The 17,665-nt window shown below is 38.2% G+C and overlaps 1 protein-coding gene across 1 annotated transcript in view; it reads left to right on the forward strand.

The window, feature by feature from the left end:
• The window catches only part of LOC126183596 (tyrosine-protein phosphatase non-receptor type 14), a 187,322-nt gene that overhangs the window by 157,526 nt on the left and 12,131 nt on the right, over positions 1 to 17,665 (forward strand). The window contains exons 20-21 of the mRNA XM_049925699.1: positions 6,556 to 6,715; positions 16,310 to 16,473. Of these exons, the coding sequence (XP_049781656.1) occupies positions 6,556 to 6,715; positions 16,310 to 16,473 (324 nt within the window). The remainder of the gene's footprint in view (positions 1 to 6,555; positions 6,716 to 16,309; positions 16,474 to 17,665) is intronic.

Raw genomic sequence — 17,665 nt, forward strand, 5'->3', positions numbered from 1 at the left:
TGTTTATGAACCCAAAAAAAGTCAGTCCATAAGCTTAAGTAAATGCAACAATGCAACAAGAATCAGCTTAATTTTTCAAGGAACTCCTCGACAGAATAGGAGGAGTGAACCATAAGGAAACTTTTCAGTTAGATTTTAAAGCGCGTGGATTACTGCTAAGATTTTTGAATTCGAGTGGTAGCTTATTGAAAATGGAAGCAACAATATACTGCACACCTTTCTGCACAAAAGTTATGGAAGTCCAATCCAAATGCAGTTTTGATTTCTGCTGAGTATTAACTGGGTGAAAGCTGCTTATTCTTGGGAATAAGCTAATATTGTTGACAAGAAATGACAGTAATATATATATTGAGAGGCCAATGTCAAAATACCCAGACTCGTGAACAGGGTTCGACAAGAGGTTCGTGAAATTACACCACTTTTTGCCCGAACCGACCAATTTTTAGCCATATGGGTAGGGTTACCCCAAAATATAATACCATATGACGTAAGTGAATGAATATAAGCAAAGTAGACTAATTTTCGTGTTGAACGATCACTCACTTCAGATATCGTTTGAATAGTAAAAATGGCAGTATTAAGTCTTTGAACAAGATCCTGAACGTGGGCTTTCCACGACAGCTTACTATCTATCTGAACACCCAAAAATTTGAACTGTTCAGTTTCAGTAATCGTATGCCCATTCTGTGAAATTAAAACATCAGGTTTTGTTGAATTGTGTGTTAGAAACTGTAAAAATGGAGTCTTACTGTGATTTAGCATTAGTTTATTTTCTACAAGCCATGAACTTAGGTCATGTACTGCACTATTTGAAACTAAGCCAATGTTGCACACAACATGCTTTATTACCAAGCTAGTGTCATCAATAAACAGAAATATTTTAGTGTTACCCGTAATACTAGAGGGCATATCATTTATATAAATAAGGAACAGGAGTGGCCCCAGCACTGATCCCTGAGGCAACCCCCACTTGACCGTACCCCACTCAGACCCCACACACAGCCATTATCAACATTGTGAATAATGACCTTTTTCTGTTCCTAAACTAAGAGGTGAATCAGTTGTGAACTACTCCCCGTGTTCCATAATGGTCCAACTTCTGGAGCAATATTTTGTGATCAACACAATTAAATGCCTGAGTTAAATTAAAAAATATGCCAAGCGTTCGGAACCTTTTGTTTAACCCATCCAGTACCTCACAGAGAAAAGAGAATATAGCATTTTTAGTTGTTAAATGACTTCTAAAGCCAAACTGTACATTTGACAGCAAATTGTGTGATATAAAATGATCAATTATCCTTACATACACAGCCCTTTCAATAACTTTTGCAAACACTGATGGCATAGAAATAGGTCTAAAATGATCTACATTATCTCTTTCTCCCTTTTTATAAAGCGGCTTTACTACTGAGTACTTTAATCGTTCAGGAAACCGACCATTCCTAAATGAAAAATTACAAATATGGCTAAATACAGGGCTAACATGTGAAGCACAGTACTTTAATATTCTGCTAGCCACTCCATCATAACCATGAGAGTCCTTAGTCTTCAGTGGTTTAATTATTGACTCAATCTCCCTCTTGTCTGTATCACAGAGGAGCATTTCAGACATCAATATCAGGACATCAATATCAGAAAAGCATTTGCCAAGAAAGTTATATGATTCCCTGTAGAAACTAAATTTTTATTTAATTCGCCAGCAATGCTCAGAAAATTATTGTTAAATACTGTACATATATCTGATTTATCAGTAACAGAAATATTTTTACTGCAAACTGACTTTATATCATCGACCTTGTGCTGCTGACCAGACTCTTCCTTCACAACTGACCATATAGTTTTAATTTTATCCTGTGAATTAGCTGTTCTATTTGCATACCACATACTCTTTGCCTCCCTAAAAAGATTTTAAGCACCTTACAATACTGTTTGTAATGGACTACTGTAACTTGATTGTGAGTACTTCTAACATTTTGATATAATTCCCGCTTTGTTCTACAAGATATCCTTATCCCACTAGTCAGCCACCGAGGCTGCGTATTACTGCTAGTACCCCATTTGGAACGTTCTAATGGGAACATATGAATAGTATATAACTAAAAGACACTGGCTGTTACACACTTATGACAGGACTCTAAGGGCATAACATGCTGATATAACATTCGGTTTGCAAGTATCTTTGTGTGTTCACAACACTTCAACTGAGAATATTCATTCCTAAAAATCTTGCATTTTTTACGCTGCCTATAGAGATGCTGTCTACAGTTAATCTAATAGTGTCATTTTCCCCTCTTCAAACTGAAATTCATGGTGTTTGTCTGCATTCCAAGTAAGATTTGTTATTGAATGGATACTGTACATGGACCATGTACAAGTTAGTTAATATGGTGTATCATCATGTTGTATAGCAGTTCCAGTACTACTTGAGTACAGCTTTTCATGTGGGCATGACCACAAATCAGCTATTCAACCATATGAATGGCTAGTGCTAAATCCTAGAGTGAGATTGACCACCCAGTGGCAGAACATGCTGTTGAGTGTAGAATGGTTACCTTCATTGGGTGTTTCACAACTTGTGCTGCCTGGATTCCACCACCACCACCTCTCAAATACCATTTCAACATATATTTCAGTTCCTTAATACCTCTAGCCTCAATGTCTGCCAGTCCCTCCCCTCCATTGGTCATCTCCACTATTCCCACCTCTTTCCATTCATGCCGTAACTTTTTACCATCACTGACTCACTCTTGCCCCACTGTTGTAACCAGGGCCTGTTTAAAGCCAAACCACCACAAGCCTCTGTTTGGGGAACCAAGCTGAGGGAGCACCAGAGGGCCCACAATCGTAACATTCCAATACAGGACATACCACAAGTAGTAGCAGCTGCTTCGAGTATCAGTCTGAGAAGGGCTCCTGATAGTAATTTGAGTGAAGTCTTTGAATATTCGCCCATAACATTCTCTGTGGAGTCCTTCTCTCTCTTTCCTGTACTGTAATCCTCCTTATGCTCTCCAGTCCTTGCAGTCTAATTCAGTATGCAATTCACTACTGTGCCAGTCTTACAGTATATCAATGGAATTGTGATGATAAAATAAAAACTGTATCCTGCCGCAGAGACAAGTATAATACATCTGTCCCTGTTGCTATACTTCCAATAACACATATTTTGCTGCAATTGGACTCAAGTGTGGTGGCTTTGCTGGGAGAACACGCTTCGTTACAAAGTAACAGGACATGGGTCTAATATGAACATGTGTCTCTTTTACTTTTCAAACATTGAAGTTACTCAATTAAAGAATGAAAATGTCACTTTGAAATAATAACCTCACAGTTACATTGATTTATTATTCTTTTTTTATTTATTTATTTACATTTTCTTTGCATGGAGCCATTGTAATGATGGCTTTTGCAAACGTCAGAGTTAATACTATGGTTATATTTATGCTTATAAAATACACTATATTCTGTAGCTGTTGCTTCTTATGTCTATTTTTTACATTTATCACATTACAACTGATATGCTAATGCCTCATGTTACCATCAATATCTTAAAATTCATTGAAAGAATATAAACATTTTTCTATTAGAAAAGATTTTAATTTTGTTTTAAAAACATTTCCCGTGTACGTTATTAGACAGTTTGGTAGCTTGTTACACCAAATCAAACCACTGATATATGGACTTCTATCAGTCATTTCTAACGTTGTTCTGTTACAGAAATAGTTACACTATCTTCTAGTGTTGTGATCGTGTACATCACTGCCCTTGATAGCTTCTGTTGGTTGACTTATAAAAAATACAACTATTTTGAAGATGTACAGAGAATATATTGTCAGATATTCGTGCTGCACAAACACTTCACGACATGAATCTCTATGTGCCATCCCATGTATAAGTCTTATTGCTCTTTTCTGTAGTAGTAGTATTCTTTTTAATTGTACATCAGCTGCACAGCCCCATAGTTCAATTCCGTAATTGAGAAAGGGGTGAAGTGTTCCATAATATACTAATTTCATTGCTTGGCTAGGAACTATCTTTGTGAGCTGGTTGAGGAGAGATATGGCACTACTGACTTTTCCGCATACGTAATTAATGTGGTATGTCCACTGCAAATTTTCATCAACATATACACCCAGGAATTTACAGATACCATTTTCTGTTGCAGAGATATTACACACACTATTCATATTGTTGTGATGAGAACTGCCTGTTTTAAATGTCAGTAGTTGAGATTTGGTGACATTCACCTTGAGTCCCTGATCATTGAAGTATTTTCTTACTTCTGTTACACCACTAGTAGCAGGAGATTCTAGCTCTTTAGATTCGCTCCCATAGAATAAGATTGACGTGTCATCTGCATAGCTTACAATATGGGAGTTCCTTTTGCATATAACACAGTTCTGTAACAGTGCCTACACTCATCCAGTCTCATTTAACAGTTATGTTCGCTTCATGTTAACACTGAAGTAACCATTTCTATTTTGTGTTTCCTCATTAATTAAACTGGTAATCACTGATCACAGAAACCTTTTTGTTTATATTTCTATTATCAATATGTTTCTCCACCATAATCTCTGATTCTCAACACAACAATGTACCAACCATAAATCTCCTAATCAATACCAAGTGCCTTTCCACGAAATATCTGAATTACTGAAATACTTTGCCTCTACAAACCAACATAATACTTTCGACTATTAATTCCACTTTCTGCCATATCCTTCCTACTCCTTACCTTCGACATGACTGCACGCGACATTACATTTGTCAGGGTATTATGTTACGTTTGTTAGTTATCAAATCTGTTGCTTCTATTGCTATGAAGTGGTACACAAGCCTACAGGGGTAATGTTACTTATATCTGTGCTGCCATGTGGCAGAAAATATTTACACTTGATAATGGTGTAATGCCGAAATCGCAGTAGCAGTATAAAAACTTCTACAGCTATAAGGGTGAAATTATATCCTTTATTCAATGCATTAGGAAATGATCTTGTGCTGCAGGGAGATAGCAGAACAGCATATTACAGTCCATAACCACAAAGATGGCAATTAACATATCTGTACTGTGTATGTTGCACAGTCTTTTGTACTGATAGTAGTTGTTTACTGATTGTTAGAGGACACTCAACACTAAAGTGACTATGGTGTTTTTAGTGTTTGTAGATCAAATAAGGAGTATCATTATTCAATTGTTACAGATATTTTTAAGCTCCCACTTACCATTTTTTAGGTTTACTGACTGTATTGATGTTTTCTCACTACCACATAAAAAGAATCCAATAATGAATGTGTATTTTGGGTTAATTTTGGGTGTACTATTATGGTTTTGCAGTTTAATTACAGAAATACTGTTATGTGGAGCTAAAACTGAGGTTTCTGTCAGTCACTCCATACTGTGAACAAACATACTGTTGACAGTGTGAACAGTGTTTGTTGGTATGTGCATCCGATGTCTTCAGAGAGCATGCTGTAACTCATGAAGAGTTCATGGGCACGCAGTGAAAACTGCAGTCTATGGACTGAGAACTTCATATGTGTATTCAATGAGATTAAGGTCTAGTGGTTTTTTTGAGCATTCTGTATTTCCGATACCTTTGCTGCTCCATGAGTTGGTAGGTGAGACATGATCTACATGCATTATTATATTGAAGTATGATTTCTTCCCTTTTTAATGTAAATCATTTGACTTGATACTGCAGAATGTCCTAATGTTTATAAACATTTGTCATATGATGTGGAAGCAGATAATGACCGGTGATTTGTTAATGAGATCCTACCCTAAATAAACAAAAACCTTCATTGATGTTATGTGAATCAGATTGTGTAAAGATTTCTACCAGTCCCAGGAGCATCATGAATCTCTGTCTACAGAAATTTGGAACTTACCTGTGAAGGTGACAAACTGCCATTTTATATGAGTCCATTTTCCATGCGCTCTGGCTCATGTAACTTGCTTTGATGTAGTGTAAATGTTTGTTTGAGCACTCACACAAATAAATTTATAGTCAATGGCCACTTTAATAATATAGGGCATTTCGTATTAAATGAAGTCTTCCACAACATTCAGCTTACCAAATATAAGTAAAGTAACATTGAGACACAACCCAAAGCAAACTGTTTTTACTCTGTTTCTAATCTGCCAATTAGACACTACCAGAAGTATTTTGACAAATGTTGCTTTCATGTCTTTTTACTCCCTAATGTACTGCAGAAGCACTTTAACACAAATATTCAGTAATGTGCATGGTAAAAGTACGTTTATATGTCCACTGAGTTAGCAATAACATTACTGCTATGCTACAAATCTTTGAAAAGCCTTTCTCAGTAATTCTTTTTTCCAAATATTTAAGCTTTGTGAATGTTTTATTTTTATTATTAACTTTACATTGTGACATATAGTTTCTCTTGTTCCCAGGCATGTCATTTGAACAATGCCGATATGTGCATTGGATAAGGTCAATGGTCATCACATTCATACACACATTTCCAAAACTATTAATTAATATTTGCCTTTTGTGAAATATGATCATTATTTTATGCACATCTGTTCAGTTTCAGATATGGCAACAGTTTTCACAAGAGACAGGCCACTGTGTCACAACTAAGTTGCGGCTCATCCATACAAGCTCACGTAGAGTCAGAGGTGTTTGGCATTTGCAGTATGTGGAATGGGGTGATCAGGGCTGTCCTGTGAATGTTGGTCACTTTCTAGGTAACTGTAAATATTTTATGAATTCGATAAAACATATCACTAGTAAAAATATCAAAAGTCATTTGTTTCCAATGAAAGTTGTTGCACAAAATGTAAAAGCCGTGTAAACATCTGCTACACAACTCATCGTATTTTAGAATGCTACCACACATGCCCCAGTGTAGTCTGAAAGTCTTATGTAAACTGAAAGAATAAAGTTTATTTGTTACAGTGGCAAGAAAATGTGTAGTGATAATTAACAGGGACTAGTGTTTTGTTTGTTTGCCTCCACAGTTGAGCAGTCAGCATGTGTGGCTGCCATTAGAAGGAAGTTGGGATCAATTTGTCAGGGATTTTCCTTTGTGAATGAACATGAAGACATTCATTCATTCATTCATTCAACATGTTCCATAAATGGTGAACCTTCAGCCTCGTTGAGGAACCACTTGAATTAGGAGTAGCGACTTCAAAGTTCAGAAATCTTACAGCAGGTTGGAGAGCAATGTGCAAGCCATGTACCCCTTGATACTGCATCCAAATGCTGCCATAGAGGATGATGTCACGGCTAGTCACCATCATGCACTCCTCTGTGTCTGATATCATAGTTCATTATTTTTTAGTGTTGTGTCTATTTCTCAAAGTGTATGAATAGGTTAAAATCAGCATAAGTGTCTGGCAGGGATTTTAAGACCTTAGTTATAACATCAGATTTAGTTCTTATAATTTATATTTGCCATGACTGAATCAGTCATCAATCCAGTGACTGACTTGGCCACAGCAGGGAATCATTAAATATCATTCAGTTCGTAGTGATGTTCTTTGGCCTTTCTCACACAGGGGAGGGGAAACACACATTAAGCATCAGAACCAGAAGTAGAACCCTACATCTTTGACCAGTCAAGGTGACGTACCTGTTAACACCTTTCTAACCCTTTTGACACTTACTTCAGAAAGTCCAGTTTCATTTCTCCTCCAGCCTTTGTGATATAGCTGTTCTGTGATTTACAATGGTCACTTGATGCAAATGGTATAGTGTAACTATGGCTGCCTTCCAATGCCATCCAGTTCCACTTGAGGTAATGATCTATCTGTAGTGAGCTCAGTATGGCATTAAATCACCCTCAACCTTCCTTCCTTCCTTCCTTCCTTCCTTCCTTTCTTCTTACCTTTCTTCCTTCCTTCTTTCCTCCTTTCCTTCCTTCTTTCCTCCCCTCCTTACTATGGATAATAAACATGGTACTCAGTTGTCTCACTTGCCAACTTTCACACACTAGAACCATAAACACTTGTAATAGATGCTAGTTTGTTTGCTTTTCCCTCAATGCATGTGGTGGGTTCAGGTCCTATAGCACTGGTTGGAATGACAGGAATAACCTGTCGGTATGAAAGATGTTAAAGTTTCAAAGTTTCTTAACTCAGTTTACAAAGGTTGCAGGAAAGGATAAATTATAATCTCTTCATTTATTAATTACTGTTGAAAGTGATTACCTAACAACAATAGCAGTAAATTCACTTTAAAGTTGTGTGTTAGATAATAGGAAATGTGAGTACTGAGTCTGAGCTACTTTATTATTATATCTAGCAACAATGCATCACAGTATCAACACATACCAAATGTAAAGGTGCATTGCTCATTTTGGGTATGTTTACTGGTCCTAAGGCTAAATAGAAATGGTATGATGCAGTTTTAATCAGGTCTCATGGTGAAGAGTGTGCCATTCTTCATGATTATTAATACATATATATAACCTCACTCCTCCTTCCCCGCCCCAGTCTCTCTCTCTCTCTCTCTCTCTCTCTCTCTCTCTCTCTCAACATAGCTCCACTCCATTTCAGGTTTTTCAGCAAATTTGAAAAAAGTGCAGCAAGCCATTCCAAGTCAGATATTGTGGAATACCGTTCTACTGCAGAGAGTGGTTGGGCTAAGTGTAAAAGCTTCTAATGATCTACTGTGATAAAAATTAGAAATTTCAACATCATTATTTATAACTTTCTTTTCCATAACAGAAAGAAAAAAGCTTAAGGCCTAATTTGAGCATAGGTGGAATCTGAATAAGTGGTAACAAGGACTCCAAACTGTTATAAGGTGCCAGTACTGTCTGAAGCAATTTTGCTTTAGATTTAATGGCTTGCCCTACTTTGTGTCAATGCTCCATTATTAACCTTCATGTTTCTGCAAGAGACCCAGCAAAAATCAGGCTTTAGTAGTTATAATGTCCCAGTTTAATGAAAAATGATCAGTTGAATTACCCTGTTAATATGGTAACTTGAAGGCAGGAGCTAATGGTGATTACTACCATAAGACAGCATATCATTTGTGTTTTTTGGAAAATTGTGTCATTTGTGCTTTTGGAAATTTGTGTCTTGAATGTAATGTTTTTGAATTTGGTCATTGTGAAACATAGTTTGCCCCTGTATGCAAACTGATGGGTAATTTATTTCCCAGTTGAATCTCTCTACAGTCTCTCTCAGTTCCACTGGTAGTGAATTACAATATTCAGTAGCAGTTGGAGTAGCAATAGTGCTGTGCTGTGTTTGTAAGGTCTCACTGCACTGTCCTCCATAAGCTGAGCAAGATCTAAGAGTAGTTTGAGGATAATCTGAGGCAGATCTCTGATTGCAGAATTGTAAAAAGACATGTGGTCCAGTCACAATTGCAGACAGTGCAGTGAGGCAAATTCGACATCCTCCAGTGGCGTGTGAAGTGCTGCTAGGTGGCATATGGCAAGTCCTCTATTGCAGCAGCCCATGGTAGCCAGTTTAACTCTCTCTTCTGCAGAGATGTGAGCAGTGCATGATGTGCCATGTGCACTTGATGCAGACACTGTTAATATTTAAATCCTTCCTCCCAAAATTACACATCATTGCCGCAGATAGAGAGAGAGAGAGAGAGAAAGAGAGAGAGAGAGAGAGAGAGAGAGAGAGAGCGTACATGTGCATGTGCGTGTGTGTGTTTGTGTTTGTGTGCACATGCATGGGGAAGAGGGGGTGGCGAGGTCAGTGAGGTCTGTGCTGTGGCACTGCTGATGGAGTTGGCTGTAGGTAGCATGATGGCAAATGGTGCCAACCAACCCACATCACAACATTCACCTTGCGCATCACAGGTAACATCTGTGAAAAAACTGGAGGTAGGTCATCCATCCAGTTGCCGGAGGCTGTACAGCTTATGCAAACTAGATGTCTGTGGCCTAATTCACTGTTAATGGACATGGATGTTGTTGTAGTGGCTGCATTGGCAGGAGTGGCTGCATAGGTGTGCAAGTTTCGACCTCTGTGGCAGAGTTGTCTGACAACCCATACACCCGAATGTCAGGCATTGGTGAGGGCTGCTCTGAGGTAGCTGTCTGGGATGCAGGCAATGTTTCTGAAACGTGAAAGTGTATGGCAGGATCACAGTAATCACGATAATGTAGTTGAATTTGGTGCCACCAGTGCATTCCTATTTTGCTGTTTTAAATTTGTCATGAAGTCTGATTTTCCCATTCGCTTTTTTGTGGTAACCAGAGGAGATGCCCACTGACTAGCGCCGGCCGCTGTAGCCAAGCAGTTCTAGGCGCTTCAGTCCGGAACCGCGCTGCTGCTACGGTCACAGGTTCGAATCCTGCCTCGGGCGTGGATGTGTGTGATGTCCTTAGGTTAGGTAGGTTTAAGTAGTTCTAAGTCTAGGGGACTGATGACCTCAGATGTTAAGTCCCATAGTGCTTAGAGCCATCCCACTGACTAGCAGAAATACGTTTCAAGACACCAATTTGTTCTAAACTGTTGAATTCAGAAGGAGCTTCATCATGAATGGCATGAGTCACCGGATGTACATAGTAAAACTTTGGTTGAACATTGTGTTTGAGCATAGTGTGTGCTTGGAAATTCTTTGCATGCCCCAGTGTGCCATTGAACAAATGTCCATATTTCTCACACAGTTGATGAATGCTGGTATGGGAAACTTACATATCAGTAGCATGCACATTATCCTAATCATCAAATCCAAACAAATCAAATGCATCTATGCCAAAAATATTGGGACTTGAGCATGACTGAACTACTGTGAATGGCACAGATGCAGTCATATTTCAATATTTTGCTTGCAAAGATGCACATCCCAAGATCAGAGACACTTTCACTGTTGTAGGTTGTGAGGCGCTGTCATGATTTTTGGAGCTGAGGGTGTCCCAATTGCTTGTAAGTAGTTCGATTAACCGTTATGGCTGAAGGCAATGTATCTGACTGGAATGGTTCAGATTGATGGTGAAGCTATGAATAGTTTGCAGTTTGTTCCCTTAATACAACTGTCAGTTCTGACTTTTGGAAGATTGCTTTTATGTGTTTTGTGAGAAACAGAGCCTTTTGCAATTTGTCTAAACAGAGATAATGTAGTTTAATTAGCCACATTTTATGCTGTGTGAATTTCTTTGTAAGTTGTGTGCTTGCATCTGTGTTGGAGTGGAACAGGGTTTGCAGTGCACTTAATTTGCAGGCACACTTGCTATGTGTGTCCTCACTTGTGACTGTGTCGGCATTCTGCCTGGCAGAAGAAGCAGTGTTTGTGATTATGCATGATATAAAACTTGAACAAAGACTTGGGAGTGACTGGCAGCTGTTGTCAATGCAAGCTACACAAGGCAGACCTCACTTAGAACTAGCCCGAGTAAATGTTATAACAACAAGCACAATGAAGTCAAATTCCATGAAGTCATGTACTTCCTGAGCTTCAATTACCTTAAGTGCATCAGCCCGTACTCTGTTGTCTCCAAGGTTCTGAAAAATGCCAGCATGAAACATTTCACCTTGAAAAGCAGCTCTACAAGTACAGTTAAATTTACTGTTCATAGCCATGCCCTTGAGTTCAGAGACCTATTCCTTGTTAGAGTGACTACTGTGACAACACATACAAAACATTTGAAATCAGCGGCACCTACATGAATCTGAGCTTCAAATAATTCACCCAAGTTCCCAATAACTTCCTCATAGGGTAGGATTTGGATCTCTACTTGAGGGAACAATTTCCTACACAAATAAAAAATATGCTCTTCTACCCAAGGTTAAAAAAAGAAAGAACGTCATGGGTCAGCTCTGATTTTATAAGCTGCAAAATGTTTGTCAAGCTGCGTGGAGACTCTGCCCATTCCTCTTTGTTTTTCATGAAAATAGCGGTAGAGAGGAGGTGGCCAGCAGAATTCTGTACTTCAGCTGTTTGTCTCTGGGACTGTTGTGCTTCCACCAGTCTGGTTATGCTGTCCAGCAAGGTTTTGATTTGTTGGGTCTGAAACTAGACAAATGCAGTGAGTGGATACCTCCAGAAGTAGCAGTTGTGGGCAGTGTAAGAATAATGCAAAAATGAAAAATTCTAGCACCTTTCTGTTCCTCACTGTATGTAGAAAAGAACAATTTCAGTTTTTTCCATTGACACTAAAAGAAATATTGATTAGTTCAGCATGCAGAGATGTCAAAACTTCTTCCTTGAATCCAAGTTGTCACTAACCACAAACTCATTGCCAGAAAAGCCTAGTGTGTCCTTCAGTGTAATGAGGTGGATGAATGCTCTAGAACTCATCAAACACTATAGAATGATTAAAACATAAATATATTTATTTACAATATATACAGTATTAAGCATACATAACTTTATATCCTTGAATCTCTGTGCAATCTTCCTCTGTTCCACTAGTTTTAGATTACAATATTCAATACCAGTCAGGGTAGCAATAGCATAATACTAGGTTCGTGAGGTCACACTGCACTGTCTTCCATAACCTCAGTGTTATCTGAGAGTAATATGAGGATAATCAGAGGCAGAGCTCTGAGTGCCATACCTTAAAAAGACATGTAGTCCAATGAAAATTGGAGGAATTGAGGTGATGCAAATTTGGCATCGTGTGGTGGCATGTGTGGCAACACCTACTGGCTTATGGGAAACCCTCTATAATAGCAGTTCACAGCAGTCTTTTTAAATGTCTCTTCTGTGGATATGTGAGTGGCACACTATTTGCCACGTGCAGTCGACGAAGATATCATGGATAGCTCACCAGTTATTATCAAATCATTCACATGTGTTCATCCATACATGGTTGTTAGAGACAAAAAGTTCGTTGATGCTTCCTGGCTACACTAAGTATCATTTTTATTGGTTATGCCCCTGAGAGATGGCAGGGCATAGACACTCTGCAGCATATGTATGCCTTGTGTGTTGTCTATTACACAGTCATCTGCTCCATATGATAGAGGGTAGGCCCAGCAAAATTAAAGTTCTTGCTTTGCTTTTAAAATATCTTTCTCTGCTTAGAGATCTCATTCTTGCAGCTTTCTTGTTGAAAATGTGTATATCAGTTTACTGTTGTAGGTAGTATCCAGCACAACTGATTAGTAGATCCTGCTTGATTTGTGAAATCTGATCATACCATAGCCAGTGAAGACTAAAGGAAACCTAGTGCTACCTGCTAACATCAGCAAACTTTTGTCTCTCACAAAAGTTCTTCCCAAGATATGAGCTATTGTCACTAGACATTTGAAGCAAAGTCTTTGAAACACCCTTATATATAAAAACGAATGTTTCCTTCTGACTGCTATAAAATTTTTGGGTATTATAGTTGTGTGCACAACTGTGAAGATTTCTGAATTATAGTAGTCTGTGAGAGTAGATCCTGACAGCTGGCAGCACTGTTGCCAGCCTTTAACTTCACTGCTAACATCTGCAGGCAGAGACAATAGGCATTTGTGGAGCTGCTACAACACTGAGGCATTGCCATACACACATACACAAAATCCATTGTACATTAGCATGTGTATCATTTCAACAAATTTCTTTATTTCATATGGTTTAGTGGCAGTTTGTGGACTTTCAGTGTGTGTGTGTGTGTGTGTGTGTGTGTGTGTGTGTGTGAGAGAGAGAGAGAGAGAGAGAGAGAGAGAGAGAGACCCAATTGAATTGAGTCAAATACAAATGGCACATTTTAGTTCATGCTTGACATAACAAATGGTGTTAATTGTGAAATTCCAATTGCCGGTCAACATTAGATAGTAGCTATAACTCACATTTTCTATTCATTTTCCAAGTGAATTTGTGCTAGTCCTCACAAAGATTACTTTCATTGTCAAATCAATAATGCCATCCAAACGACAAGCAATTGGTCAGTCTTCACTTCAAGCACATAAGAGAAAGGCATCGTGAGATGAAGAAACTGATGAGCCATGGGAAGCAAGACTGGAAACTGTTTGACTATGCTGTGCTCAAGCTCATTCATCAGAAACACATGGGAAGCAGGAAGAAAGACTAGAAACTGCTCAAGTATGCAATGCTCTAGCCAGTTTGTCTGAAACAGTCAAGGAACAGGAAGTAAGTATGGATACCATTTGAGTATGCACAGACCAATCCAAACACACACATCTTGGTGCATTCCATTACAGTGCTGATTATTATTAGAGTTTTCATCCAAGTGTGGTTATTGGAAAAATGGAAAAAATAACCTTGTACTGCAGTGCCCTCAAATTTAAGAATGAAGCACCAGGAATGTACTGTACAGGTGGAAAAATGAAATTGCCAGAATTACATTCACCACTTGAACTATTATCAGTGTTGGAATCAAGTAACACAAGCCAGTCAAGAACTTTCTTGGCAAGTTCATGTTTCCAAATGCCATCGTTCGGCTCAACAAAAGTCATGCACAAGAATTACACAACATTCTAAGTGCAAGGTCAAATTTATGATCATGTAGGATCTCTGCTACCGCTGCTTAGCAAAGATCAAATATTTTTTCAAATTTCTTTCCTGGGGAACACTGATGGAAAAATCAATCAACATTGTTGATTTAATATGATCACAAAACAAGAAACTGTCACTGTATTACAAACTTTATTCAACCAGCACAACGAATTAATCAATTGATCAGAAGTGACTTTGAACAGACGCCAGCTGATGACTACAAAGTTGTAGTCAGAGCTTGACAAACACATGTCACCCAAGACAAATGCATGAACAATTAATGAAGCGGCAATTGCTGTAGTTGACAAAAAATTTAACTCGTGAAATAATTCTTCATCACAGAAATGGTGATGTTGAGTGATTCTCTGAAACTCATCAGTTGTACAGCAATTGCAACATCTGATTCTTTTGTTCCCCCCCCCCCCCCCCCCAAGAAAGAAGATGGATCTCATTTCAACAACAAATTGAGAAATCCATGAAAACATGAGGAAACAAAAGAGAAGGTCATTGTCATGAATTACTGTCATATTGATTGATGATTTGTGAAAGCACTAGAAACATTGACAATGGTTCCACCAATACATTGTCAATATGTGTGCTTGATAAAATCAAACCAAGTTCCATTCTGAACAGTATATTCATTTATGTGATACAGTTTGTTAATGATGGCAATGTGAATCCCAACGAATTGGGAAAAATTCCTGTATTACCGACCACATTTACAGAGAGTCCACAGCACACGCATGAATACCCACAAGATGCAATGACAAATGTTCGTGCATATGGCCACTCAGATTTTTGTAAGATCAACTGAAGATGACAGCAAATACTTCTCTTTAAAAGTGTGAAACAATGATGCTTAAGTCAAAAATTTCTGAAGATGTACAGTTGCCATGCATCCCAATGATTGTGACAGATATGGTGTTTGAATTCAGATGTCTGCAGTTTCTGATGCAGCTTACATTTTTTAATGACATCAACAAAGTACAGGAACAATTGCTACAAGTGTGTGTACTGAATTTGTCAAATCCATGCTTCTCACATGGAGAGATGTATGTGGCCTGTTCACACATACAAAAATCTTCTGATTTATTCATGTGTGCAAAATTAACAACAATTATGTATCCAAAAGCACTCCAGTAGAGACAGTTTAAACACAAATACTTTCTTTCTGTGAGTGTCTTCGCAACACATGCTGAGTATTTGCTAGTCCATACATAGTGGCAGAATTTGAGCTTACTTAATTACAGATTGCCATTCATTGGTATGACACAGTCAAAAGTGTAGATGCACTGAAAATGCATCATAACTATATCTGTATTGAGCCTCCTGCATTTTGTGATGGTACCCATTTCATTATAAGTAAGAACAAAAGGTAATGTAAACTTTTTTATTTACATTTTCCAAAGTTTTCCCCCATTACTGCAACTGAACACTGACATAGTTCCCTCAAATGGCCAACACCAACTTCTTTCATCACTCTCATCAGGACTAAGTTACTGCTGCATCTCCTAACTCTTATTGTTGGTGTTAACATGGAATCACAAAATGAGAACCTGTTGCGTGCATGCAAAAATATATCCGCAAGTTTTTGCTTCTGCACTAGCCATTACCGTGTGTTCTCTGTATTTTTAAAACATTGTGTATTTGATATAAATATTCATACCATCCCAAAATGCAATATGGATTATACAGATTAAGCTTACAGAGTTATTAAAAATCTGCCCTTTGTGAAAAACAATTCATATGTTTTAAGTGTCGTTCTTATGTCACATTAGTTTGCAAATGTCATAATATACAAAGTTTTTTTCTCTTTTATAAATGTTTCATTGACGTGTTCTATTTTCGAATGTTCACTTTATTCTGAACTCTCTTTCATATCACTTAAATTGTGTGATGCATACGTTATTGTTGTTAATTAGGGTTCCTGGAGGAAGTGTCATCTGTGCGACAACACACCGTGAGTGAAATTCCTGCTGGTCATAACTGCAACCCTCCCGTGCTTGTACATTGCACAGCGGGTGTTGGTCGAACTGGAATAATGATTCTGAGTGACTTACTTCTATATACACTCGATCATAGTCAGGTAAATAACTCTTGCTGGATGGTGTTACTGTTAACTGTCTTGAGAAAAGGATGAAATGTGAATATAGAAACAGATAGAATGAAATGATATCAGTTATTAAAATTTTCTAGATCAAATAATGGTAAAATTATTTTAAGTCGATACAACACTGTAATTTGTTATTTTAAGTAACATATTACAATAAGAAATGTAGTTAAGTAAATACAGTACATTAGTCATATACCATGAATACCACATGGGGTGGTTTCTGTGATGTGGAAATAAGTCAGATATGTGCGTTTTATTTTAACTTAATACAATATAGTGAAAAGACTATTGTACTCCAGTGCTAATAAAATAATCTAAAAAATTAAATTTAGAGCTCCTGTGAAGACACTCCTTAATAGAATAGAATTAGCCCAACACAAAGTTCTTTAAGTCAGTCTCAAACTCCACCATATGACATTTAATGTGCTCTGGCAGGTTGTTGAATGTGTGTATTGCTGTGTGTGACTCCTTTCTTTACTAATGTCAACCACTTGAAGCCTTTGCAAAGGTCCTAGTCTTGCATCCATGTTTTTCACAATTTTCTGAAAGTGAAGTATTTGTCAAAGCACAAAGTTTTGTAGGAGGCGTCTGCAGTATGTTCTGGAACCAACATAAGATATAATTCCTATTACATGATTATCTATTCTGAAACTGCTGTTCCTATAAGTAGAGGTCACCACAACCAAGAAAAATACAGCCTAATAAGTCTGCAATTGCCGAGCATTGCCTGTCAGAACTTCATGGCACGGATTATGACAAGATCAAGGCCCTAACACAGACTTCCAAATATTGGGACTGTATCATCAAAGAAGCTATAGAGATCAGAGTAAGAAAACCTGAACTGAATCATGACAGCGGCTATTCCCTTAACCAAGCTGGGGAACTAGCCATTACCCAGATTAAGGAGAAGATAGAAATATCCCAGAATGTACTGACTTCGAGGGCAGGGGGAGGAACCTCCGAAACGCCACCAGCAAACCTCCCTGGGCGTGGACCTATGAGGGAACATCCAGACGCGGGGCCACAAGCCGGGCGTCAAACCCTGGCGGTTATGGCTGAGATTGCGTCTGCGGCACAGACAGTGGAGGGAGCGCCCGAGGGAGGGGGAGGAGGTGGAATCTGGTATATACCTCACGCCTGCCGTCCCTTGGTAATACATCGGCAC

Source organism: Schistocerca cancellata, chromosome 4, assembly GCF_023864275.1.
Source record: "Schistocerca cancellata isolate TAMUIC-IGC-003103 chromosome 4, iqSchCanc2.1, whole genome shotgun sequence".
In the NCBI taxonomy this organism is placed as follows: domain Eukaryota; kingdom Metazoa; phylum Arthropoda; class Insecta; order Orthoptera; family Acrididae; genus Schistocerca; species Schistocerca cancellata.